Source organism: Hippocampus comes, unplaced genomic scaffold, assembly GCF_001891065.2.
Source record: "Hippocampus comes isolate QL1 unplaced genomic scaffold, H_comes_QL1_v1.1 scaffold214, whole genome shotgun sequence".
Classification (NCBI taxonomy): domain Eukaryota; kingdom Metazoa; phylum Chordata; class Actinopteri; order Syngnathiformes; family Syngnathidae; genus Hippocampus; species Hippocampus comes.
Window position 1 is genome coordinate 559,478 of NW_017804875.1, and position 27,867 is coordinate 587,344.

Sequence of the window (27,867 nt, forward strand, 5' to 3'; positions counted from 1 at the left end):
TTAAATAGTTTGTGTTTTGGACTGAAAGATTTGAGGATATTTCACGAATAGTGTTTTGAAAAGTACAAGAACAATTTTTAATGACTGTTCGTTTAGTATTTTTAAAATTTTTCAATATTTGTTTTGGGGGAATTGAATTTGGACAAGCTTTTAATCATAATTGTGATTTTTGAACACTTAAAAGATAGTCTTTCAGGACGTGTTACAATTATGGCTTGTGTTTTGAGGCAATATATTTTGTTTAAATATTTGCATTTAAAATGTAAAATTATTTGTTTATGTTTATTATTGGGGTTTTAAGTAAACTGAACTCATGTCTTGTGTTTTGAGACACCCACAATGCCTTGCGCGGTTGCGTCATCTTCAAGGGCCCGGCATCCATGATGGCGGCGCTCGGTGCGGCAGAAGTTATTACACAGCTGGAAAGCGCTGCCAAAGTTTTAATGGTGAGACGTAATAAGCCTTTTCGGGTGCGACTCGACTCTGTGTAAACCCGAACGCGATGAAGCGAGACGAGTCTTTCTGGGGTTCGCCATTGCCGATTTTTCATGGCCAGACTTTGTACCTGAGCGCGAACGGCGGCGGTGCGTGGCCAAGCTGCCGCCGACGCCGCTTCTACTTCTTCTTCTCATCCTCCTCCTCTCTTTTCCCCCACGAATATTGACCTCGATATTCGGCTTCCACTCACCTTAAGTCTCGCCAAGCTATACTAGGCTGGTCAAGAAAATTCCACTTTTCGTGTTGGTACCACTTCAGTGTCGAAGTTGCTTCCTAGCTGCCTAAAAAACCCCAGCATGCTTCCCTCTCCGAGAAGTGAGTGCGCTTCCCCAGCCGAGTAATGTCCTTAAATTCCCTGGTTACGCGAGCAGAGGCTCTCTTTAGTTTCCTGGAGCTTCTCAGTCTTCCATGGACATGAAGCATCCCAAAGCTAAGCTATGTTATCCCCAGCATATGCCACAAATTGTATTCACAAGCTGTGCCGACAGACGAAAAACAAGTAGCCCCTTTAATTAGCAACAGTGAGCCACCAAACACAGTCGTGTAACTTGCCCCCCCACCCCCAGAAAGCTAACTATGTAGTAACGCTAAGTCAAATCAGTTAGACACCCCCGCCCCAGACTCTTGATGTTACCCCCTCAGCTAACCGTTTTTATTCAAGAGAAGTTTTATTGTCATCTTATTGCCAGACGAGGGCATTCCATCAGTTCCGAGAAAAGGTCTATCAATCCGTCACTGACAGAAGTGCGTTTTGCTGATGAAAGATGAGAAATTTCGAGAAAATGACTGACTAAACACTGACGGGGTTGGGTTTTCGTCCGTCACTGGAATCATCACTAACCGGTTCATTACGTACAGGCCACCTCAGTCTGTCACTGACACCGGGGTTGCTTTGAGCGTCTTCATTGACTACAGAGTGATCCTATGTTGAGGGAGGATTGTGAAAGTGGTGCCATTTTTCTTCGTTTCATTTTAGTTTTCTTCTCATGTTCCAATTATCTTCTGACTTTTTTCTTGTGATTTAAAGACAGTAAATGTGGTTTTGTTTTTCAGGCACCGCCTTCCATGGTGAGCACAGAGCAGCGCCAGCACGCCGAGCACGTCTTCCTCTCCTTCAGGAAGTCCAAGTCGCCCTTCGCCATTTGTAAACACATCTTAGGTGAGTGCTCACACACGTTCCCTTCATACTAACGGCTCATGAAAAAGTATTTGAAAAGTTGTAGAAAGACAAGAGGTTGTACTTTTTCAAGATGAGTTCCATTTTTTTTTTTTTGTTAGACTAAAAATTTTTTTTAACAGAAAAGACATATAAAAATGTAATATAAGTAAAGTAATTTTTAGGAATGAATAAAAGTCCAATTTTGTCAAAAAATATAATTTTAAAGACAATTCTTTCGATTCAATTTTTGATATTTGAGTCATATTTTTCAAATTGAAGAGTATTTTTTTAAAGATCAAGAAAGTTGTATTTTTTCTATTTTGTTCCATTTTGTATGTCGCATTCCTAGAAAAGTAACAATACTTTTTTTCTTCACCCATCTGTATTTTTCCTGATATTTTTACAATAGCGCGCACTTTGATGAGGATGTTGTCAACGTGTGATGCTAGAGTGCACTGCTGCTTGTATTTCAGAGAGCAGCAAGGTGGACTACGTGCTGTTCCAGGCCGCCACCGCCATCATGGAGGCGGTGGTGAGGGAGTGGATCCTGTTGGAGAAGAGCAGCATCGAATCCCTCCGAGCCTTCCTGCTCACATACGTGCTGCACAGACCCAAGTTAGTACACGCTGGAAATTGAATTGCCGTGATGTGGTGCTGAGGTGTTTTGAAGGTGTTTAAAGTGAAAGTGTTTAAGGTGGAAATCCAGGTGGCAATGAGGGCGAAGATGTGATTTTATAGTGGAAATGAAGCTAGAAAGGTGTCGCGGGAGCATTCGTGAATTCGCTTCTTGGGATTTTAATTATTCTCTGAAAAAACGGCCTATTTATGGTTTGTGTGCTCAGGCTAAAGCAATAAAAGTGTTGCTTTGGCGTCGCTTTGGTGCCAAGCAACTCTGCTGAAGTGAATTGAGGCGCTCCAGTAAGACCAAAGTAACGCTTCGCCTTCAACTTGTGGCATCTTGTCAGTTGAGGTGCTTCTTTTTGACAAAAATATTGCTTTTCTTCCACCTTGTGGCATCTACAAGCAATTACAAACCCTCTCACAAATTTTCACTCTGCACGGCAGGGCTCAGGTATTTAAAGTGGGAATACAAGTGGGGAGGTGTTTTTCTTTTTTTTTCTTCTTCTTCTTTTGTACCCGTAAGTGCATTTTAAAGATGGAGTGCTACGTAAATGCACTGTAGATGGCATGTAGTCTTTAAGGTGGAAATATGAAAGAGAAGTGTTCAGGCGAACGGGCGTATTTCAGGTAGAAATGAAAATGCAGGGGGGAAAACAGTGATTGTTTTGTCATTTTAGCTTGCAAAAGTACGTGCGCGAGCAGATGCTGCTGGCTGTGGCCGTCATCGTCAAGCGTGGCACTCTCGATAAAACCGTGAGCTGCAAAAGTATCTTCCTGGAGGTGGGACAGCTCATCGGCAGCGGGAACCCCAGTGTGGTAAAAACACTCGCATCTCCAGACGCAGTGCACCGAAGCCGGTGGCCAGTAGGTGGCGGAGCAACATGAGCGTTTGACTGTGCTGCTGCAGCAAACGCTGGCGTGTTCCATCCTGACGGCGCTGCTCAGCGAGTTCTCCAGCTCCAGCAAGACCAGCAGCATCGGGCTGAGCATGGAGTTCCACGGAAGCTGCAAACGCCTCTTTCAGGTGCGTGCCTTGCCCTCATTCAAAATGAGAAATACACCTTTATTTACAGAGCAACGTAAAAGAATCAACCGCAGCAGGAACAAATTGCTGCACAGCGATCACACATATTACTTAATTAACAAGCAAAATTGTAATACTAAGTGTGTAAAAAATTGTTGAGGTTTGGAAAAAAACGTGTTTTATTTACTGTTATTTTATACTTATAACAAGAAAATATAATCCATAGTTGTTATTGATCAATAATTGCTAATTATTTTTTAAATATCTGAAAACCAACAAATAACCATGTTCTTTGTGGTTGGGATGCAAAGAAAAAAATATATCATTTTAATAATTTACATTTTTTAAACCACTATTTAATTGAAAACATTTATTTTACATTAAAAATCCTTGCAGGTTATTTTCTTTTGTTTTTGATACAAATGAAACAAAACAAATTTACTAAAGACAGATTTGAATTTTGAACTCCATTTTAATAATTTAAAAAATTATGCATTTTGTATTGTTTGTCATATCAACTGCATAAAAAGAGCGAAACATACTGCTGTATAGTTTGATGAAATATATGTACTCTTTAAAAAGGCAGTTGGATTTAGGAAAAACTAGGAAAAAAATGTGATTGACTGACAGAAATATTGCAAAACATATCGTTGTCGTATATTTTATTAGTTTTGATACATTCTAGATAAATATTTTTCTAAAAAGTCATTCAAATATATATACCGGTATATATTTTTTTGGGAGGGTGCACGACCCCAAAATGTTTATATATTTACTGCATACGTGTGATTGTCCAGTGAAGATGACTGCATGGTAATTGTAGCTGTGGCATGTTTCAGGAGGATGGTCTTCGTCAGATCTTCGCAATGACCATGGAGGTCCTGCAGGAGTTCAGCCGGCGCGAGAACATCAGCGCTCAGATGTCGTGCGTCTTTCAGCGCTACCTGGCCTTGGCCAATCAGGTGCTCAGCTGGAACTTCTTGCCGCCCAATCATATCCTTTCCTTCACATTGCTCGTTTCGTAAAGTCATCGCTTGGGCCAGGGTAGTCGAGTTAGGCAAATGATCGGGATGGGACTCGTGTCAAGGTGGTCTTCACGTCCGTACTGGTGGCCAGAAATCTACAAGACCATATCGTGGTCTGAAACATCATTGTCATAATCCATCTGGAGAAAAAAAAATTTAAGAGCAATAACAATAATATTTTTTTTTAATTTTGATTAAACAAACATGAATAACACAAAAAACCCTTCAAAACAACAAAATACATTTCTATTGTCTTTTGATTAAAAAAAATTTTTTTTTAATCTCAAACTATCCACAATACATGACATGATCTACGCACCGCAAGAAGGGAAAACTATTTGGAAACATTGCTTTTCTGTACTGTATGTTGCGTGTGTGTGTGTGTGTGTGTGTGTGTGTGTGTGTGTGTGTGTGTGTGTGTGTGTGTGTGTGTGTGTTGGCCAGTAATGTATACATGTAGGTGACTTTGTAGTCCATCTCTATCATGCAATACTGTATCATGTGTTGTCTGTGCAGCTGGCCTCATGTTGAGAGCACAAATCCTAAATCCTAACCAGCCTGGCATCTGAGGGGGATCTGGATCACTTTCAAAGAAGTGTCCGTCTATGCGTTGTGCATCTGTGTGTGTGTGTGTGTGGGGGGGGGGGGTCCTAAGAGTATGCCCCCCTTTTTCCAGGCTCCCCTCGGTATGTGTGGCGCACATTTGTGTGTGTCTTCCTAAAGACAAACTTTGACAGTCTACAGTCATGTTTTTTTATTCTCCAACAGTTGAAACATATTTTACTCAATAATCCACATAGTTTAAAAAAAGTCCCCAGCACACATCTGTACCCCCCTGTAGTTACTGCAGTGGGATCAATTGGTATTGCTGGATAGTCTGAACTCCCACTTTGCATATTAGAAATAATTACAGCGTCTCGAAATAATCCACAGAGTCATGAGCGTGAGTGCTCCTCTCACTAGTTGATAACCACCACCTGGCACAATAGAGGCAAACACTACATTAGAAACAATCCGCAGCCCCCAAAAAAAATCATCATTCGAGAAGTGATACACAAAAAAATGAATGTACATGTCATGATTGTGTGGTCGTTTTTCTGATCAGTTCTTCACGATAACCTCCAACTTGTACAATAGAAACAAACACAAGGACTAGGAATTAGGGTTCGATGTGATTAATTGGCCACTATTAGCTCTTTAAAAATTGTCAAAAATTGGATAAGGCCGGATGATTTAAAAAAAGAAATGTCATGAACATATATATTTTTTTCAAGGAAATGCAAAGGAAGTAAAAAATTCTATGTCAGTCAGGACCTACAAGAAAACTTCGAGATCCTTTAATGACTCTTTTTGGAAGTGAACATCCCTTGAAGACAATGATGAGCGTCGCCGCCTGTATGTCTCTGAGCGTCCCGGGGGGGGGCTTCCGCGCGTAATTGCCGACAGCCGCCGACTATCAAACAGCAGTACATCGTCCTCTTCTATCAGGGCGGGCGAGGCGAGGGATCGGGGGGGCTCTTCAAGGGGGCCGCATGTCCGTCCACGCTCCCTTCAGCTCAAGGGGGTGTCGCGTGTCCCCCCACGCGTTTGCGCCACAACTTGTCACTCGCCACCGGCCTTGACTCTGGGCTCCTAATAAGGCAGTCAGGTGACAGATTGGGCCGCCGCCCCGTCTCTCCGCCACGCGGCCCGCGTATTTGCTGTCTGTCGGCTCGCCATCTGCTTTGTAGCAGACGGTCGCAGGAATGTGAGCTTCTTTGGTATTAAAGCGTGACGCTCCCACTTTGGACCCTCTCAGACTGACCTGCTTTTAAAGCTAAATTTTTTGCTTCAATTCAATTGACAGTGGACTGCTCCTTCTGATGTGTGCACCTTTGCCACCTGGCAACAGTATTTTATAGACCGAGGATAGGCAACAAATTAAAACAAAAAGAATCAATGTTAAGGTTTTTTTTTGGTTTGTTTTTTTGGCCATTCAGGTGCCAACCGGTGAATATGCAGGGGTCAACTTAATTTTAAGTTGTAATATCACCATTCACCACCAGATGGCATGTCTTAGTTGTGCCTACGCTAGATCTTATACTGCCCGACACTACAACTGGAGTAGGCTTAATACTTTTTGCCGATTTTGAATGACATGCACGGCAAACGTAGTACCTCATTAATATTAAAAAGTTTTGAGTAAGATTTCGTATCTTGAGGCGCAACTATAATTTACAGTTTTCTCCAAAAGTCCTCGACACGCTCAGACCGATGATAATGCGATCACTCACCTTACCACTTATTCTAATAATCGCCACCTTCCACAGTGGACATGAAGAGAACAAGAAACAACCCACAGTCACCCAAAAATAAATAAATAAAATAATCTGCATCTGAATATGTTGAGCGCTGTTAGTACGATAATTCTCGCGCTCCTGTCAAGACAATGTGCTCCCGCCCCTGCAGACAGCTGTATGATTGGAGACAAAGCTTTAGGGGAGCCGACGACAACGGGAGACGGGTGCCGGATTGTTATTTCACATGGCGGGATTTAGGGTGGGATGCGTCCCTTAAACCCCAGCACGCGCCTTAGCATAGCGCCGCGCGACGGCGAGGCGGCCGCCGGGATCAAGCGTAATGAATAGAGGATACAGAAGAAGCTCGCTAATCCGTTAGCCGCACACAGGCAGCAAGGCCGTGCGGAGATTAGCCGGCTAATCTGTTTGTTGGCTATTTGCAGAGGCAATGAGGACACAATGAAGAAGTCCAGCTGCTCGCCGTTTAGCTCCTTTTCATATTTGACTCGTATAGAGTGTCTCAGGGCCGTTAGCGCTTTGCTAAATGTTAGCGGTTGTTTGTTTGGGGCTCTTGGTCGCCATGGTTACATGACTACAAGGGTAGGAAACTGCCAAGAAAGAAACCATTTCACATATTTGTACGAATGCACCTGGAATAATATAAATTAACACAATGATGAGAAATAATCCACCCCTCCACTCCCCAAAAACATGTTTCCTCATGACAGCAACTGGATGAGACATCTACTTCACGCACTCGCCTCTGCATGTGCGTGAAGTAGATGTCTCCTCCAGTTGCTGTAATGAAATTGTTGTTGTTTGTTTTTTTTTTTTGCCACTTGGTCATGATGACCACCACCTTGCACAATAGAAGTTATAACAATAACTAGAAATAATCCAGTGTAACATATACACACACACACACAGCAGAGGCACATGTGTAGGGTTGTGTATCTGAGCTGAAAAGTTCGCTGGGCTGCTAATGCAGTTGGGTCTACGTGTGTTAATTGTGTGTGTGCGTGTGTGTGTGTGTGTAAAAAAAGTGAGGCGGCTCTGCAGCTATTAGGAGCCTGCGGGCTTGAAACAGCAGCAGGTGATGCCTTTTAAAAAGCCAGCAAATCGCCGCCACATGTCCTCGTCACTCCCCTCGTGCGCGTTCGTCATCCAGCAAACATGTGCGTGTCACGCACACACACACACACACACACACACACACACACACACACACACACACGCTCCATTTTGTGTGTCCTTTAAGAAGGGAGAATTATGTGGTAGCTTCATTTTAAGTCATGCTTATCCTTCCAACACGCGCACACACACAGACACACACACACATGCATGCACAAGGAATGTGTTTGGGCCTACGTCCACACGTACGGGAGTTATATTTAAAAAAGTATATTTTCCCAACTGCGGAATTTCCCCCAAAAATGTAAGTCCACAGGGAAACAAATTTGCAGTCTGTCAAGTGTGTATCAAAGCAACAGGTGGAGTTAAGGCCCTTTAAGCGAGTCAGGAGAATGAAGAAAATAATTTTTGCACAAGGGGAAATACAACCAGAGGGGAATGGAAGTGACAGGGATGTCCTGACGAGCATTGTTGAACAAATGCCCAACACACCACGGAATTTTCCCCCTTGTGCTGTCTACAAAGTACCGAGCCAAGGCGGAATATCACCATAGCTGCGTGCACTTTGACAAAGCAACACAGCAACTCGACATTCAGAAAAATGACCGAGGTGATATGTAAAATACACAGATTGCATCTCGCCTATGTTACGGCTCTGATCCTACCTCTAAAACCAGAAAATTACTGGGTCAACTTTACAGAGAATTCCATATTAGTGCCATTAATAACAAACAGCAACTTGTAAAAAAATGTTATACAACTTTGACTGGTAGAAAGGAAGGCAGTCTCCCAACTCCATTACGGATCTTTTAATACCTCTGGAGGTAGAAATTTGCGGCCTTCATCCCATGTTGGTGCTGTTTATACAGCACAGGGTCACAAAAAAAACAAAAACGGTAAATTGTCAACTGTTTCTGGCAAAGGCGGTGTCCCACCTCTGTTACAGCTCTGTGAAACCTTTAGGTAAACTTTGCCCCACCCTCCATTTGTGTTTTTGTTGATCATGCTAAACAACATCACAGAAAAAAGCTGGCTTTGAAAGAAAAGGCTTGAAGGCTTTATTAAAGCTAACACACCTCTGAAACCGGAAAACACCGGGTTGATTATGTTCCCCCATTTTGTGTCAGTGCTGTTTTTCAGATAAACGCCTTTACAAGCACATATTTACAGTTTTCATGCTACTCCCGAAGCCGTAAAATTGCTGGGTCGACTTTGCTTCCCCATTCCTCGTCAGTGCTGTTATACCGAACAGCATCACAGGTCTGGTTTTCAGAGGCATTGTCGAAGGTGGGAGTGTTCCACCTCTATTGCGGCTCTGACGCTACCCCCAAAGCTGGAATATTGTGTAGTTGACTTTATTTAACATGTTGGTCGGTCTGCATGTTGTACTTATCGTTCCTGAGCTCTCCCGAGGCCTTATTGAGCCCCCGTTGCCACTGCGCTACCTCCCGGGGGACTTGGACTGAAACAAATAGCATTCTTGTGTCTTCTTCTGGACGGTGCTTCTTTCCATTGCACCCATTCCGCCCCCGCTCGCCAAAGTTCACGGCGAGGTCCTCCGCCTCCACCGTGGCTATTTTTACCCCCGTTCTCTGCGTTTGACAGGTGCCAACTTGTGGGCCCAAAGTGCAGTGCGGCGCGGGGCGTGGGCGGCGGCTGGAATGCGCCGGCGACCCGGCCGCCCTCTGCCGCCCGCCGCTCGGCTTTGATGACGCATTCCTCCGCTCGCTAGTTTGTCAAGCGATGCGCGCGGAATCCCAACATGGTCGGCGGCTGACAAAACGGCTTGGGAACACGACTGACACTTAGATTGACAGGAGATAGACTCTGGATTTTTATTTGAAGCAACTGCGGCTTTCATCTTTGCCTCAAAAATGTTAATATTCTTGGTATTATTGTTAATGTGGTTGTTGTTCAAATATTAACTTTATTAGATGTTCTTTTTGTATTAAAATATATATTACATATTTAAAGGATTGCCATTGTGGCCCTGTCATGTAAAAACATTTTAATTAAGTAATATGTAAGTTTTGTATTTAAATTATATTCAAAACTTATGGTCAGTCTTCCATCCGCTTATATGTTAGTGTTAAGCTCGCCATTATTTATTTTATTGTACAATATTTTAAAAGATTGCAATTGATTTTATGTATTTTATTTTGTATTCATTCATCCCTGCTCAAACTTCGGTCAGAACAGATTACACAAGGGTGGCCAAAAATAATCCACGGATTCTACTGTTGCTGAATGTTTTCTTCTGTTCCCTGTTTTCATTGAGAAGTCTGCTTAAGAACCTCCAACTATTGGCAAAAGAAAAAAAATGAGTACCAGCAGAAATGCTCCGGTGTTAAGAAGGAAGCAGGGTGCGAGCAGATTGGCTGAGGAGTGAGGGGGGAGGTGGGTGGTGGTCATATTCCAGTATTGAAGGAGTCTGGAGGCTGATCTTTTCTGCACATTTGCGCCGGGCCGGTCTCCCGAGGAGCCACAGGAGGGGTCGGGTGGAGCTTAAAGAGGAAGTGTTCACGCCACACTATGCTGCTGTTGGCCTTAACGGGCAGCGAGTCACTGGGGCGCCACTACATTGCCATGTTCGAGGCGGCGCAGAACGTCACGCTCAAGCCCACCGAGACCTGGAGGGAGGCGCTGCTGGACACCAGAGTCATGGATCTCTTCTTCACGGTGAGTACATCACTTCCTTCTCCTCATCCTCTTCCTCGTTTTCATTACAATCTCTGCCGCTGCCCAACCGAAAGCTTTACACGCACTTCCTCATGCAAGTCAATGACAAGGTGTCTCTAAAGTTTTGACCCACGTATGAAATTTGATGCCAGCTGTGCTGACATAGCGTTAAGCCTAAATGGGCTGAGATAGAAATGCGAAGCGTGGTGTTCCACCATTCAAGCAAAGTTATCTATTGCAGTATTTATGGTTTTTCTAGTCGGGTCAGCTACTCTGTCATCACTGTTTACTGCCTAAATGGGTTGCGGTAGAAACTGAAAGAGTTAGATTCCCCCAGAGTTATCTGTTACAGTATTTAGGGGTGGTTTTTTTAACTCCTGTCATCAGAAGACAAGTTCATTCATACCCAACTTGTTTGCTGCCTAAACAGGTTGTGGTAGAAATTAAGAACCAGGTTGGTTGGACTGACTCAGGCCCAAAGATGTTATTGCCTAAACAGACTGCGGTAGGACTTCATTGTGGTTCTATTATTCAGCGGGCTTGGTTTTCAACATTATTGTGAATCTTTTGAAATTTGATTGAGCTGATCATTCATCACAACCAGTCGGATTGATTCAGACCTGACTACATTGCTGCCTAAACAGCCTGCAGTAGAAATTGCCTTTTCAACAGTATTGTCAGTCAAGTGAAATAAGATTGATTTGTTGTTGTTTCGAACCAGTTGGAGTGAACTAATTCAGGCCCCACTAATTTGCTGCCTAAACAGGCTGTGGCAGAAGGCAGACAACTCCCGTTTGCTTTTTACGACTCGAAACTTTGCTTGCTGCTTTATGTTTCCTTGGTGCCTTCCCTCGATTTATGGTGCCCGTGCAGGCAAGTTTGTCTTATTTCTGAAGGCGACATCTATGAAGAACCTTGAAAAGAAGAGTAATCCCACTGCTTGGTCAGATCCGAAAATAAGCGAGCTAACACGCTACGCTGCTAATCAAGCCAAACCCCCGAAGGTCCAGAATGCTAGCAATGCTAACTTGTGCTAACCTGTTTCGGGTTTCGGCCTCATCTGCCGCGCTGGTATTTCTAGTAGCTCCAATGTTTGTTGTTGTAGATGCCCTCAGCTGTCCCTATGTGTGTGCATGTTTGGTCCGAGGGTCGTGTCGGCCCCCAGGAGAATATGTCAACGTTGGCGTGTTTGGCTTCTCCATGTTGTGTGTTTCTTTAATTTAATGGACTCTGCTGTTGTCTCGCGTACACATGGGCAGCAAGTGTGTGTGCGCGTTTATGTGCACGTGTGTGCATGTCTGCGTGTTTTGGGGGTTGTTAAGAAACACAAAACACACAACTGGGGCCCTAATTCAGGTTCAGATTATTAAAAATGTGTGACTTTCCCAAGCGTACCCCCTTGGCAATGCTTGTCTCTTGCGGTTCTGTCATTTCACTCCAGAAAATGGATGGATGGATTGATGTCCCTGAGCTGTTGTTTGTGTGCACACTCGACAATCAATTATGAATTCATCGTTATATTTGACCGTTCCCATGGCGGAACAGTCTAAAGAAAGTGTGTGTCACCAGCATTTAGTCTTTAGTTCAAGACTGTCACATGACTGCCACATCAAATTTGGATTGCAATTTGAGCGCAAAAATTTTGGAGTTCATCTTTGAAGGACTCCCGGGAATTGGACAAATTGACACAAAAACGACAGGCTTCCTGTCCTTTCTTGCACGGCTTCTTGTCATAACCGACTGAAAGCAAAATGGCCAACTTCTTGTCTTTGCTGGTATGGCCTCTTGAGATTTTTGTATGTCTACACATTCTGGACAAGCCTACCAAATTTCATGCTGCTCAGTGAAACTGACTCGGAGGGGCTGAATTTTCAAATACACCCAATTTCATGTTTTCACTCTCAGAAATGCACCTTGAAACATCTGCTTCCAAGCAAAACGGTTTCCTTTGTCTTTTCAGGCAAGTGTCTTGGCATTTTTGTGGATCGACTCATTACAGCCATGCCTCCAAAATGTCATGTTGCTCGCTGAAACTGGCTGCGGGGTCTGCTGAGTGATTGGCTCTAATATCAATTACTCAGACCTTTTCCCTAATGCAGACCTACAGTGCATATAAAAGCTTTCTTCTGCATACTGGCACATCTTCCAAGGTCAAGCAAGAGTGTGTCAGTCAGCATGTGTTGCGATGGAAAGACAATAGGCTGCGAGCAAAGTGTTGATGCGAGACAAATGATGGGAAAGATGAGCCTCAGGGGAAACACACACACACCAGCCAGGCTTTGTCTCTTTCTATAAATAGCATCCTCATCTCCACTCTCTCCTCCCTGACTACCAGCCTCCGTTTTGTTATCCCCGTCGTAAAAGCCGTCCTTGTGTTTTGTAGCCTCAAATGTTTTTTGATATTATACAACCGCAACCCCCAAAAGAGGCTCAGAATCTTTTGAAAATTCTGCCCTGAAGCCAGTTTCACTTGGCAACACGAAAATTATTCGCAATGCCTATCATGGGTGGACCCACGAAAAAGTCTCAAGAACCCGTGCCTGAATAGATGTCAAAGTCCACCGTTTTGCTTTGAAGCTGACATGCGATTTTAATTGTAATTACAAACCCAATTCCAATGAAGTTGGAATGTTTTAAACAACGACAAAAAGAGAATACAATGAGTTGCAACCTATATTTAGTTGAATGCACTACAAATACAAGATATTTCATGTTCACACAGATATTTTTTTCAGCAAATAAAATTTCAATTGAAATAACAACATTGGCTTTATTGGAAAATTCTGCCCCTGGAGCCAGTTTCACCAAGCAACATTAAACTTATAAGATATGTCCAGCATGAGTAGAGCCACAAAAAAAGTTCCCAAAAATGCACACTAAGTCTGCCATTTTGCTTCAAATTGTCCTTTTAGAGACGTGTATACTTTGTGGTCATTTGTTTTTGTCATTTGTTTCTGGTTGTCAGTTTGAGCTTTGCGGGAAGATGGCGATTGCTACGTTAGTTTTTCACACTTCTCCTTGTGTGGCTTTTAATCACGTTGAAACATTACGTTGTGGCCTGTGTAGTCAATAAATCATAGCCTCGGGATCTAGGGGGGCAGGGGGATTTCCTACAGTCCACGAATGCAGCATTAACACGGAATTAATTACCTTGACGACGAAGCAAACAGCCCCTCCAGGGTTTTATGGTTCATTGATTAATTAGTGTGCATTAATATCATAGTTGGGTTCCTTGTGAAGGTATCTGTCTCTTTCACGCACATGTACACATGTATACACGCTAACAATAGTCAGACATGAGCGGTATGGCACACATCATTCGCTAGCGCAGCTGCCTTGTACCCACCCTCCCTCCCGCCTCCCTCCAGCCTCCCTCCAGCCGATGACTTCACATCGTGGAAGCATCCGCGGTAGGAGTGTTGCGCTACAGCTGCTACGCCGTGTTAGCATCTTAGCTGCAAAAGGGAACGCGGGAAGTTGGAGCCGATGCGCCGGCAGAATGGACTTTAGTGCCGGGGAGGTGGCGGAGGTCCAGATGTGCGCTGCGTAGCGTCAGTGGAAACACATGTTGCTGAGGTGGCCACGATCGAGGTCTCATCGGGATGTTTTTCCACTCTGGGTTTGATTGAGCCTGCCTGTGGGCTTTCAAGACCTCAGTGGCTGTGTTTGTGTCTGGGTGAGAGAGTGAGAGCGGGGTTAAGCGCCTAAAGTCATCCGAGGGTGAGGCAGGAAGTTTTACACTTGTGCTTGAGCATGCGCTTGGACTGAAAACTCACATTTGAACCCTGAATGAAGATTTTGTGCCATTCACTGCATTTATTTTCAATGCCTGCTGGCTGCGCTGAATGAGGACAGGTTGTGTTTTGCCAGATTAATTTTTCAAAGACATCTTGCCTGTGTTCATTTAGCCTAAAAGGGCAACGCGTCGCAAGAGACGTTTGTTTCTAATTCATAGCATGAAGCTATGTTTCACACCTATTAGCGTCGAAAAGGAGTTCCTTAATTTAGCCTAAAATCAAACAAGAAACGACACATTTGTTCCTCGCAGGAAAAAAAAAGTCCCATTAAAATGGCGATATCCCCATTTCAAAGCATGCAGCAATGAGACTCACTGCTGACATGATAAACCTGTTGCTATTGTTGGATAATGGGGTTCATGTAAAAAGATGAGGGTCTCAATGCATGCCCATGATCTCTGAAGCCCCCACTCTGTCTTATAAACGGGCCGCGTGACTGAAAGAAGCGTTTTGTCATTGACGTTAGATAATTTGTGTTACATTTAGACGGGAATACTTCGAGTAGTGCACTCACTTCTGACAGATGTTTCCCATCATGTACATTTTGTGTCATGTTGGCTGTCATATAAACATGATTGAATTTTGCCTTAGAATTTCTATTTGTATTCCTGGAATTGGATTAGGAGGGCAAAGCCACTCTCCTTGCAAGTAAAATGCTCCAAGCAACTAGAAAGTCTTCTTGATAACCACTGACCCCCCCACCCCACCCACCCCCTCCATTACAAACATGCGGCAATGTTTCACTCCATTTAGTTTTGAATATTTTTCAATTAACCTAAAATGCTCTATAAAATTGACATTTTGTCCCTCACCATAAAAAAATGCCATTTCCCCTATTCAAAGCATGCAGTATCATGCCTCACGACTAAAACAATATCGCTATTGGTATTTGACGTTGGTGTGTTTCATGGCCAATACTGTATTTGGTCAAATCTGCTAAACTGATTCAATAAAGGATTAATGGTTCCAGTCAAAGCATGCAGGAACATACCGGACTACAGAAATGAGTGAATATCATAAGCCAGTGTGCTCCTGTCCTGGGATAATGGTGTTGATGTAAAAAGAACGTTTCTGTGTGTGTGTGTGTGTGTGTGTGTTGGGGGTTTATAGTCATCTGAGGATGAGAACTGCCACTTATTACTTCTAGACTAGTCGTGGTTGGACTGGAAACTCGTTGACTTTTGACAGCTCTTAACCCTGAATGGACCTTTTGTGCCAGTCACGTCTGTTATTTGCCACCAATATTGAATGAATACCATTTGCCATATTCGTTTAAAAAATGCTAGCATTAGCATAAGTGTTCCTTCAACTATTATTATTATTATTATTATTGTCTAGGTCCACAGGAAGATCCGCGAGGACTCGGACATGGCCCAGGACTCTCTGCAGTGTCTGGCCCAGTTGGCCTCCATGCACGGGCCCGTCTTCCCGGACGAGAGCGCCCAGATCTCCTACCTGGCTCACCTGGTAGAGGGCCTGCTCAGCATGATCAACGGGTCAGTAGCAAGGTTACTGTTGTTAAGGGAAACTAACAAAATCATCCCTCTATTATCTGAGCCGCCTGTTGTCACAAGGGTCGCTCGCGGGTGTGCTCGCGCCTATCCCAGCTGTGTTTGAGCATTAGGTGGCGTACACCCTGAATTGGTTGCTAGCCAATGGCAGGGCACACACAGACAAACAACCAGCCACACTCACAATCACACCTTGGGACAATTTAGAGTGATAAATTAACCTGCTTTGCATGTTTTTGGAATGTGGGAGGAAACCGGAGTACCCGGAGAAAACCCACATAGGCACTGGGAGAACATGCAAACTCCACACAGGAAAGCCGGGGCCCAGAATCAAATCAAAGTCATGACTTCTGCACTCACTGTAAGGCAGATGTGCTAACCAGTTTTCTACCATGTCGCCGTAACGAAATGATGAAAAGTAAAATTGAAAACATTTTGTTGACAGAATAAAATAAAAACAACAGCTTTTAAAAAAAAAAAGAAAACTAACTGGAAGTACACTTTATATTTGCCAAACTCACAAAAACAAACTACAATTATACCGAAAACGTCGTTAGTTTTCATCCTTGTAAATTAATTCAGGACGTGACCCTTTGCCGTCGATTTTCAGCGTCTATATCGGTATTCCAGCACGGCTGTTAGCCGGATGAAGGAAGGTCCAACAGCCTCCTGGGAGTTGCGATCCACTCACTGTGTGTCACCTAGAAGCAACGTCATCTGGCGGCAGCTCAGACGTTGGCGCCTTAGCGACAAGCCGGTCCCGCGTTGACGTGTTTGTTGTTGCTTCCCAACTTTTGTCACTGAACTCAGCCCGAAATGCGACGCGACGGAACGAGTGCTCTGCTTTTGTGGTTCATATAGGAAACGATACTACGCCCTACAACCGGGTTGAAGTTTCTTTTTAGTTCCATCCATCCTGTGACTCGCAGTAATACCAAGTGGGCAAGTGGCTTGTCATGTTATGTGTGGAATACTTCTCAACAGGAATTCAAGTTGTTGGCAACTTGGCAAACAGGGGATGGAAAGCGAGACCAACTTGGCTTTATTTAAGACCTTAGAGTTGTGATGCATCTAAGTTTAGAAGCAGTATCCTGTGCCGCATTTATTGCTCTTCAAAGTCTGGACTGTTACACTGTACCTGTGTTTGATTTGTGGGTTATGAAGATAAGCATCTTAGAGGATGAAGGAATGAAAAAAAAAATGTTTTTAGAATAATTATTTTGTTGCTTACTACAGAATACTTACATGGTGTTTTTTTTAAAATCTTGCACACATGGAATACACTGTTACTCACACCTCACTGTTAATTGCTTTAAAAAAAAAAAAAGCATAATAAAAGCGCAGCTAAAAATGCCGTTTTGCCCGTCTACTGAAATGATACGTGCGTGCTGTGTTGTGTCTTTAGACCTCGGAAGGTTCCCATCTACCGTAAATTCAAAGAGGTCTCCCTCTGCTGTGTAAATTGCTGACGTAGAGTTGAACCACTTTCATCCCCCTTCCACTTCCGCACTCTCTCGCGTGGCCATCTGTAATCACACTTTTTTTTTTTTCCAATTGCCTCATCGGAAAACCACGCGTAACGTAGCTGGACGGATGATCGGCGCTGATTGAGCACCTCTGCTCACACTTGGGCCTTTTTTTTTTCCACGCCATGTGTGACCGGAATGTTGCTTCTTAGTGGAGCAGGAAAGTCTAAATTGTTATGGGGCGTCGGGGAGGTTCCTTTTCGTGTTTAGTGCGGTTCAGAGAATCTTTGATGTTTCACACGTCTGCTGTTCATTACAAGTACAAGAAAATATAGAAAAGAGACTGATAAAAAGTTCACTTTTTGTGTTTTAAATGTTGATCTTAATTTACTCAATAGCAGCATTTCTTTGTTTTTTGTATTTTTACACTTTTATTTTTAATATTTTGCTCAGTGGAGTAACCTTTTCCTTTTTCCTTTTTTTATGATTACATTTTTTTTTTTATGGTGGTTTCCACTGTGCAGGCTGAGGCCAAACAAGGGTCAGCTTTCCATTTGAGCCCAAAATGTCCACGAAAATTGCTCTTCAGACTCCATCTTGAGGATAACACGACCCGCGGCGATTTTCCACAGCTGCGTGGTGGTCCCAGTTTCACGCGGTTTCCCCCAGCGGCGTCATTTGAAAAAAAAAAAAAAGGGGGGGGGCAATCACACGCCAATCCACTGCATTGTGTTGACTCACAGTTTATTTATAGTCTTAATCGGCCATTTTAAGGCGGCCTGGCAAGTTTCCATGCGCCTTTTAGTCAAGGTGACGGGGACAAAGCTTAGCATTGTGTAGCGGCGGGTGGTTAAAAACGGGACTTCTAGCAAGTGGTAATTATATTAATGGTCAGTGTTAAAAATGTAAAAAAAAGGAAGTTAAACGCCTCAGACATGCCAAAACTATAAAAAGAAGCCAGGGCCTTCAGGACCAGTAGTGCAAAAAAATCAGATTATTTCCACCCAGTTATTTGGGATACGCCTTTTGACCTAACAGCGTCAGAAAAATGCCTTTTTAATCCCAATTTTCAATGGCCGATGCCCATTTATATACACAGTAGTGGGAATTTAAGGCCTAATTTTTTTAAATGTAATTTTATTCAGCCCGCAATAATATCATATCTTAAGTTTTGGGGGTATTTCTTTCTTTTCCAGCATCGAGATTGAAGATTCGGAGGCGGTGGGCATCTCAAACATCATTTTCAACCTGATCACCATGTTCCCCAGGAGCGTGTTGACAGCGCTGCCCAGCGAGCTCTTCACTTCCTTCATCAACTGCCTCACGCTGCTCACCTGCTCCTTTGGACGCAGTGCCGCCCTGGAGGAAGTGGTGAGGAACTGCTTCGTTTTGAAAAATAACAGCCAGTTTCACTGAGCAACATCAAATTTGGTCGACATGTGTATCATGAGTGGGCCCCCCGCACAAAAGTTTCAAGAAGGCATGTCAGAAAAGACAAAGTACAACATCAAATTTGACATGTATCATGAGTGAGCCCACAAAAAAGTTTCAAGAAGGCATGTCAGAAAAGACAAAGTCTTACCATTTTGCCTCAATGTGGCTATTTTAGCCACAACACTCAAAGCCACTCGTAACGCAGCCCCACCAGGTTACAGCTTCACCAAACATCTTGTAAATTGACTTGTCAGTGTTTCACCCTCGCCTTGTAACGTTCACCATCTTTCAAGACCAGCGTTTGTGTCTTTGCAGCTGGACAAGGACGACATGGTGTACATGGAGGCCTACGACAGGCTGTTGGAGTCGTGGCTGACGCTGGTGCAGGACGAGGAGCACTTCCCCCGTGGCTGCTTTGTCCAGCCCGCTGTGCAGGTCTTCAACGCTTACATCCAGTGTCACCTGGCCGCACCCGACGGCACCCGCAACCTGGTCAGATTCTGTCCCGCAGTCTTGAATAACCTGGTCACCCCCCGCCGTCCTAACCGCCTCTACTCTGCTTCTCTTTCCTCAGTCAGTAAACGGTGTGTCGTCCCACGACGAGGAGGAGATCAATGAGCTGCAAGAAGATGACAGAGAGCTATTCTCGGACCAGCTGTCCAGCATTGGGACACTGGGCCGGGTGGCTTCAGACCACTGCATCCCCCTCCTCACGAGGTAAAAGCATTTCGGGGTGTCTTTTCACAGGTAATGACCAATCCCATTTTCTTTCTGAAGCTGAGCCATAATTGGTCGTTACCTGAGCAACTGTGATGTCATTTTCAGTTGACAGAAAGTGGCAAAATGGCCGCCGCCTGAGATGACTAAAAACAGACGGCCTTTGCTGCTGAACTCATATTCCACAAACGGAATATTAATCCGAATGCCGTGTTTAGACTTGCATAGAACATATTCTTGTAAAGACAATTTTCAGGTTGGCTTCCCCATTAATGTAGCTCCAAGCGGTCTTTGGAGAATTGTGGCTCATGAGTGAGCTTAAACTCTCAGAGAGTATGGTGCCCCTTCTTACCACCTTTGCTGGTGCTGCTCGTCTATTTCTCTTCCTCCTTTAAAAAAAAAAAAAAAAAAAGTGTTCAAGTTGAGTGTGGTGTTTGATGCTTTGTTGATCGCAGCCTCCTGGAGGACCGGGTGACTCGACTCCACGGTCAGCTCCAGAGGACACAGCAGCACCTGATGTCTTCATCGGACCTGACGTCAGTGGACCGCAAAGTACTGGACGACCTCTATGAAGACATCCACTGGCTCATCCTGGTCTCAGGTCAGCAAGAACCCCCGACCACAAGCTTAGTATTTCTCTCCCCTTAGATTCCTCTCGGATAAAGTTGCCGCATTATCGTCATCTGAGGATCTTTGGCTGGAAACTACAAAAATAAACACGTGCTAACATTATCCAACTCTGTGCTGATCTCTGAATGCTGCATCGTTAACACCCATTGTTTCCACTTTGCTCCAGCGCTCCATTTTTTTGTTTTTTATTTTTTTATTGCATTGCCTACGGCTTTCAGGGTATCTCCTGGCGGACGACCCCCAGGGCGAGACGCCGCTCATCCCCTCCGAAGTGATGGAGTTCTCGGTCAAGCGATCAACGGAAGTGGACATGAACACCACGTTGCAGATCCTAGGCTCGCCGGGGGAGAGGGCCTCGTCCATTCTGGGCTCCGACCGTACCGACCCGGTCATCAGGTTGTCCGACCGACGCCTTCTCTTATGTTCTTCAGAATAGCTTTGTCATTGTGTCTCAGGGTGCAATGAAATTGAATAAACACAACCAGTCCAAGAGACATAAAAATAAGAGGAAAAGGGTTGGGAGGAACGTCAACGATTCTTTTCCATGCAGTTAAACTTCATATGCATGTTTGCGTGTGTAAGGTTGCTGTCGGCCGTGCTGAGGACGTCTGAGGTCGAATCCAGGGCCAGCAGAGCCAGTTTGACGCAGCTGTTGAGTCCTCAGATGGGCAAAGACATTGTTTGGTTCCTGAGACGCTGGGCCAAGACCTACCTGCTCATGGACGAGAAGCTCTATCAGCAGGTGACTCGCCCAACCACCTGCGTGCACCTCTGCGTAGATTCTATGTACACACTCTGAAGTACGGGGCTTGGGGATAGTTTGGGGCTGCTTTGCTCCATCTGGAATCAGGTGACTTGATTGTGTGCAGTGTACAATTAATTCTAATCAAAGCATTGTGAATTCAAATATGCTGCCCAGTGCTTGTGTTTAAAATACATGAGAAGAGCACCTTGAAAAAAAATGGGATACTTGGATTATTTTTCAAACTCGTTCATCCCTTCTCACAAGTGAAAGCAAAAAGATCAGCTGAGCGATTGCCCATTTGTCCGAAAAGTTGGGTTACTCACCACTATTGTCATATTGTTGCCTGTACTGTTGGATTCATTTTACCTTTTCTTTTCAGGTCAGCGTCGCCTTCAGCACGGCGTTTGGTTCTGACACGGAGGGCGCCCAGTGGATCGTGGGCTACCTGCTGGAGAAAGTCATCAACAACCTGTCAGTGTGGAGCTCAGAGGCCGACCTGGCCAACGACACGGTGGAACTGCTGGTGACGCTGGTGGAGCGGCGGGAGAGGTGAGGCCAGGCCAGGTCTGGCGAGTATGTCGCTGAGCGGGGGCGGGGTGGGGTGTTGTAGTAATCCAGTGTTGTAATACCCCCACCCCCCCACACCACCTTCCGATGTCCATGCAGGGCCAACATGGTGGTGCAGTGCGAGAGCTGGTGGAATCTGGCCAAGCAGTTCGCCGGCCGCAGTCCACCGCTGCACTTGTTGTCCACCTCGGTGCAGAGGACCCTCATGAAGGCTCTGGTGCTGGGGGGCTTCGCCCAAATGGACACGGACACCAAGCAGCAGTATTGGGCTGAGGTAATGCACTCAAAACAAGTGTACAATGCAACCTTTTCCTAGCCCATCTGCCTTCGGGTAGGAGGTGTGGCGTACAGCCTGAATTGGTTGCCAGCCAATCGCAGGGCACACACAGACAAACAACCATTCACACTCACAGTCAGACCGAGGGACAATTTCATGCGTTCAATTAACCTACCATGCATGTTGTTGGAAAGTGGGAGGAAACCGGAGCACCCGGAGAAAACCCACGCAGACACGGGAAGAACATGCAAACCCGACCCAGTGCTTGTGTTTAAAATACATGAGAAGAGCACCTTGAAAAAAAATGGGATACTTGGATTATTTTTCAAACTCGTTCATCCCTTCTCACAAGTGAAAGCAAAAAGATCAGCTGAGCGATTGCCCATTTGTCCGAAAAGTTGGGTTACTCACCACTATTGTCATATTGTTGCCTGTACTGTTGGATTCATTTTACCTTTTCTTTTCAGGTCAGCGTCGCCTTCAGCACGGCGTTTGGTTCTGACACGGAGGGCGCCCAGTGGATCGTGGGCTACCTGCTGGAGAAAGTCATCAACAACCTGTCAGTGTGGAGCTCAGAGGCCGACCTGGCCAACGACACGGTGGAACTGCTGGTGACGCTGGTGGAGCGGCGGGAGAGGTGAGGCCAGGCCAGGTCTGGCGAGTATGTCGCTGAGCGGGGGCGGGGTGGGGTGTTGTAGTAATCCAGTGTTGTAATACCCCCACCCCCCCACACCACCTTCCGATGTCCATGCAGGGCCAACATGGTGGTGCAGTGCGAGAGCTGGTGGAATCTGGCCAAGCAGTTCGCCGGCCGCAGTCCACCGCTGCACTTGTTGTCCACCTCGGTGCAGAGGACCCTCATGAAGGCTCTGGTGCTGGGGGGCTTCGCCCAAATGGACACGGACACCAAGCAGCAGTATTGGGCTGAGGTAATGCACTCAAAACAAGTGTACAATGCAACCTTTTCCTAGCCCATCTGCCTTCGGGTAGGAGGTGTGGCGTACAGCCTGAATTGGTTGCCAGCCAATCGCAGGGCACACACAGACAAACAACCATTCACACTCACAGTCAGACCGAGGGACAATTTCATGCGTTCAATTAACCTACCATGCATGTTGTTGGAAAGTGGGAGGAAACCGGAGCACCCGGAGAAAACCCACGCAGACACGGGAAGAACATGCAAACCCGACACAGGAACGTCGGGGCCCGCAATCGTACGACGGATCTTTGCACTGTCAGGCCGACATGCTAACTAGTCGACCACCATGCCTCTCTCATATTTTGCACTTCATTTTTATTTCCGTATTTGGAAAAACATTTCATAATGTTTTATTAAGTGCACTAGTATTTATTGCATTTGTAATTTTTGTTTTGACAAAGCAAAGTTTTTCAAAATATTTTGTTTTTTATTTTGAAGCCATAGCTAAAATCGACAACAACTTTAATACCCACACACCCACGCACACGCCTCTACCATGAGTGGCCTCATGTTACGCTGATGTAGCATTGCTTGACCTTCTTCTACCTATTGATAGTTGAACCCCCAAAGACGTTGGAATTGCGTTTATCTCTTGTTCCCGGGAGGCTTTCTTGAATCAGCCAATGAGTGAGCACGCGCCGCGCTGTCAGCAACTTTGAGCATCAAAAGTGCCCCGTCCCGTCCAGCCTGGCAGACTTGACGGATGCGCTCCATAATAGCCCCGCAGGGAGGAGAACTTGATCCTTGTCATCATCTCCGAGGTCTTTTGTCCTCATCGGTCGACAGTAGAAAAAGAAAAAAAAAAGGAGGGTGCTTGGGGGTGCAAAGCCACGTGTAATTAACGGGGGGGAGTCGGCAGCTGTCGGTCGTCTCGGTTGCCACGTCGGGTGGAAGATGAATGGGTCTGATGTGTCTCGACAGCAACGGTCTGTTGATGATCTGCTCGTTTGAAATGTCCAGGAAACCAAGGAGCTCACTGAAACAAATTGTGATTAAGTTATATTTATGAATACGTTCATTTCAGAGGTAGAAATGAATGATCTATGAAACTAATGATGGAGCCAATTTTAGGAGAGGTGGCCAGCATCCTGAGGAGATGTTTAACGTTTTTTTTGTTGTCAAGTATTATTTTTAAGAGGCTGATGCTTCGCTTTTCGTTTTTTCATTTACTTCCTACCTGTAATATTTGATGAGTATTTTCTTTCTTGGATGGCATTGACGTCAAATGAATTCCGAATGACGTCGCGTGATTTGCCTTTGCTCATCACTGCTTTCAGGTGCTGCACCCGCTGCAGCAGCGCTTCCTCAACCTGATCAACCAGGAGAACTTTGCTCAGATAAGCCAGGAGGAGGCGGTCAAGCGGGAGATCGTGGCCACGCTGGAGGCCCTGTGCGGCATCGCCGAGGCCACGCAGATCGACAACGTGGCCTCGCTCTTCTCCTTCCTCATGGACTTCCTGTCCAGCTGCATCGGACTCATGGAGGTCAGGGCGGCAGCCGGCGGACAGGCGGGATCCTCCGCAGGTGTTCGCTCCGTGTCATTTATTGGATGCGTGTTCGTCTCAGGTGTACAGCAACACGCCCGAGACCATCAACCTCATCATTGAGGTCTTTGTGGAGGTGGCTCACAAGCAGATCTGCTACCTGGGAGAGGTTGGTAACCCCCGCGCTTGCGCAACGGAGATCCAACACGCCGCCTGGAAAATGAGCCAGAGTCGCGTGTGTGCAGAACAAGTCGATGAAGCTGTACGAGGCCTGCCTGACGCTGCTGCAGGTTTACTCCAAGAACAACCAGAGCAGGAAGCGAAGCGACGCGGCGGCTGAGGAGGACCAGTACCAAGACCTGCTGCTCATCATGGAGCTGCTCACCAACTTGCTGTCCAAAGAGTTCATCGACTTTAGCGACACAGGTGCAGCACTCTTTCTGTTCATGTCAAACGAGTGCAGTGATATTGTTATGCAAGAAAGCACTTTGCAGTGGGGGGAAAAAAAACAATTGATGTACCGGTAGTTATTTTTTGATTGTGCAAACACTTTGTTGTTGGGAGTATGCATCTTTTACACATGCATTGAGAAATGTTTGATGAAGAATATACTAAGTGCACTCCACTTTGCACTGGGGGGAAAAAACAATTGCTGTACCCGTAGTTATTTTTGATTGTGCAAACACTTTGTTGTTGGGAGTATGCATCTTTTACACATGCATTGAGAAATGTTTGATGAAGAATATACTAAGTGCACTCACTTGGCGCACATTTTGTCCATTTTTAAAATATTTTTTTTCATAATTTCTTGAGGAAGTGCGTTGTCCTATGTGGGCTCCCAAGTAGCACTGATGAAAAATTGTGGCCCCCTCCAGCATTGAACTTGGCGATTCCGGTCTCTCTTTTTGCTGAGTTTTAAATTCATGTCAAGGAACCTGTGTGTGTCTCTTGTCACGGTCTTTGATGTGAAAGTCTTGATTTGAAGAGGGTTGTGCGTCTACGTGTGCCTTCGTGTCTGTGTGCACACATTTTGTCCATTTTTAAAATAACATTTTTTTCATAATTTCTTGAGGAAGTGTCCTATGTGGGCCCCCAAGTAGCACTGATGAAAAATTGTGGCCCCCTCCAGCATTGAACTTGGCGATTCCGGTCTCTCTTTTTGCTGAGTTTTAAATTCATGTCAAGGAACCTGTGTGTGTCTCTTGTCACGGTCTTTGATGTGAAAGTCTTGATTTGAAGAGGGTTGTGCGTCTACGTGTGCCTTCGTGTCTGTGATTTTAATGTCATGTTGCTACGGGAGTTGTACATGGAGGCCCGTGTCTTTTTCCATCTTGAAACGGGTTGTGCGTGAATAGTTGCCTTTGTCTCTGCTTTCAACATTAAAGACATCTGCCGCGTCTGTCTTCCAGATGAGGTGTTCCGTAGCCAAGACCAGGGCACGCCGGCGTCCAGTCGTCCGGTGTCTGCCGCAGACGTGGTCCTGTATGGCGTCAACATCGTTCTTCCTCTTATGTCGCAGGACCTGCTTAAGGTTAGATTCATGGTTTTTTTTCTTCTTTTTTTTTTTTTTGTTTTTTTTTTTTGCGGGGGGGTTGGGGGGGGGGTCACTGATTTGTATTGAAACGTTTGCTTTTTCCGTTCTCCGCAGTTCCCGTCCTTGTGCAACCAGTACTACAAGCTCATCACCTTCATCTGCGAGATCTTCCCCGAGAAGATCCCACTGCTGCCCGAGGATCTCTTCAAGAGCCTCATGTTCTCGCTGGAACTCGGGATGACCTCGTATCCTCGTCACATGCAAGGACGTCAGTCACTACAGCAAAAAGACCGTAGTGACAGATGCAAATAGAAATAAATCGCATCTATCGAAGTAAACATTTATTGGCGGTGTGGTGTTAGAAATCGTCAAGTGGACATCCTTAACGACAATGCTTAGTATGGGTTCGGAGATCAGTCAGCTGTGTTTGGAAGCTCTGTCGCCACTGGCCGAGCAGTGCGCCAAAAACCAGGAGAAGGACACGCCCCTTTTCTTGGCCACACGACACTTCCTCAAGGTATACTCACTCAGTCTCTCTCACACACCCACACACCATCTGCCTGTGCTCCGTGTTAACGTGTGGTGTATGTTGCAGCTTGTGTTTGACATGTTGGTGCTGCAGAAACACAACACGGAGATGACGGTGGCGGCGGGAGAAGCGCTTTACACGCTAGTCTGTTTGCACCAGGTCAGATGACACATATCAAGTTGACTTGAGTTAAATAAAGATATTGTTGCACAGGTATTGGGACATTATTGACATTGTGATACTATCATCTTGTCATGCTATAAATGGTTCTGACAAAATATTGTGGTATTATCAGTCTTGTTGATCGAGTATTGCGATACTAATATCATTGTTAAAGTATTGTTGTAGTATCAATGTTTGCCCAAGTATCATGCTCGTGTTGATATTGTAATACTATCATCACGAGCAAATTATCGTGATAGTTCATATCATTATCGTCATGATACTAATGATATAGGCAGCCAAGTATCAAGATACTAATGATATCATTGTTAAAGTATTGTAATAATGCTGACATTGAAAGCGAGAGAGAGAGAGAGACACACACAGACACACTCTAGTGTGGTACAGTGACATGAGGTTGTGATGTCCTGCTGTAGGCGGAGTACTCGGATCTGGTGGAGTCACTGCTGTCATCGCAACGGGATGCGGTCATCTACGGCCGCCTGGTGGCCGCCTTCAACACTCTGACGGCCAGTAGCACGCCACCGGCCATGGAGCGCAAGCAGAAGATGGCCTTCCTCAAGAGTCTCGACGACTTTGTGGCCAACGTGGGTGGCCTGCTCTGCGTCAAGTAACCACAGCGGACAAACGCACGCAGGGCATCCCTTTTTATGCCAGGCCACGCCCTCAATAAACTATGGGTACATGGGAAGGACGTTCACCATGGCAACCCGCTGAACTGCAGTGCAGACAGAAAGACAGACAGACAGACAGGCTGGCTGGCTGGCTGGGAAGCTATGCCCAACGCCCAGGCAAAGCTCCTGGAGTACGCACACACACACACACCTAATACAGTGTTATTGGAAGGTGGCAAAGATTTTTTTATATCATTTTGTGTGAAATTTTTGAATGCCTTTGAACTTATTGGAGGACCATTATGTTTACAGAATGTGCACACATGCACTCATGAACGCATGGCGTGCGCGCACACACACACACACATACACACTTGTAGTACACGAACCGTATTTACACACATGCATATACACATTCACAAGTATACACTCACACACATATACGTGTGTGTGTGTGTGTGTGTGTACACACATTTATGTATATGCATATACACACTGCTCCAAATCTCTCGAGTGCCTTGTGTGTAGAAAGGAATGTGTGCGTGTGTGTGTGTGTGTGCGTGCGTGCGTGCGTCCATATAGTGTGTGCGCGCGCCTCGCATCATGTGTTGCCATGACAGCAAAGGCTGCCCAATTTCATTCAGGTGTGTTGGTTTTGTTGAGCACCTCGAATGCAAAAGCATGCGCATGCTGGCGTCCGCCTGCAGGCCTTGTAATTTTTGTTCTGTTTGAGGAACCTCACGACATACCGTGACTGAAACGTTTTAATACGTCACCAGGCGGATGGTGAACTTTTATGCTTGAATTCAGATCAAGAAAAAAAACAAGGTTGGCCAAATGAAATGTTCAAGGGCTGGGTTGGAGGTAGTATTTTTCTATAGCAACGCATCCTTGAAAAGAAGCACAGAAGCCCTGCCTGTGTGTGTTGACCGCATTTAGCAGTGTACATAAAGTTGTATTGTAATACATCTTCTGGTGTCTTTA

General features: G+C 45.3%; 1 protein-coding gene across 1 annotated transcript; it reads left to right on the forward strand.

The window, feature by feature from the left end:
- The first annotated feature begins 341 nt into the window (after positions 1-341).
- xpo4 (exportin 4) lies at positions 342-27,867 on the forward strand. The gene is made up of 24 exons (XM_019880776.1): positions 342-446; positions 1,552-1,657; positions 2,131-2,272; positions 2,956-3,094; positions 3,186-3,302; positions 4,142-4,295; positions 10,304-10,416; positions 15,552-15,709; positions 18,387-18,561; positions 18,940-19,116; positions 19,199-19,341; positions 19,797-19,942; positions 20,190-20,367; positions 20,554-20,713; positions 21,096-21,265; positions 21,383-21,557; positions 23,817-24,023; positions 24,106-24,192; positions 24,269-24,449; positions 25,433-25,554; positions 25,672-25,802; positions 25,957-26,074; positions 26,153-26,245; positions 26,686-27,867. The coding sequence occupies exons 1-24, from the start codon at positions 381-383 to the stop codon at positions 26,881-26,883; spliced, it is 3,456 nt and encodes a 1,151-aa protein (XP_019736335.1). The 5' UTR covers positions 342-380; the 3' UTR covers positions 26,884-27,867.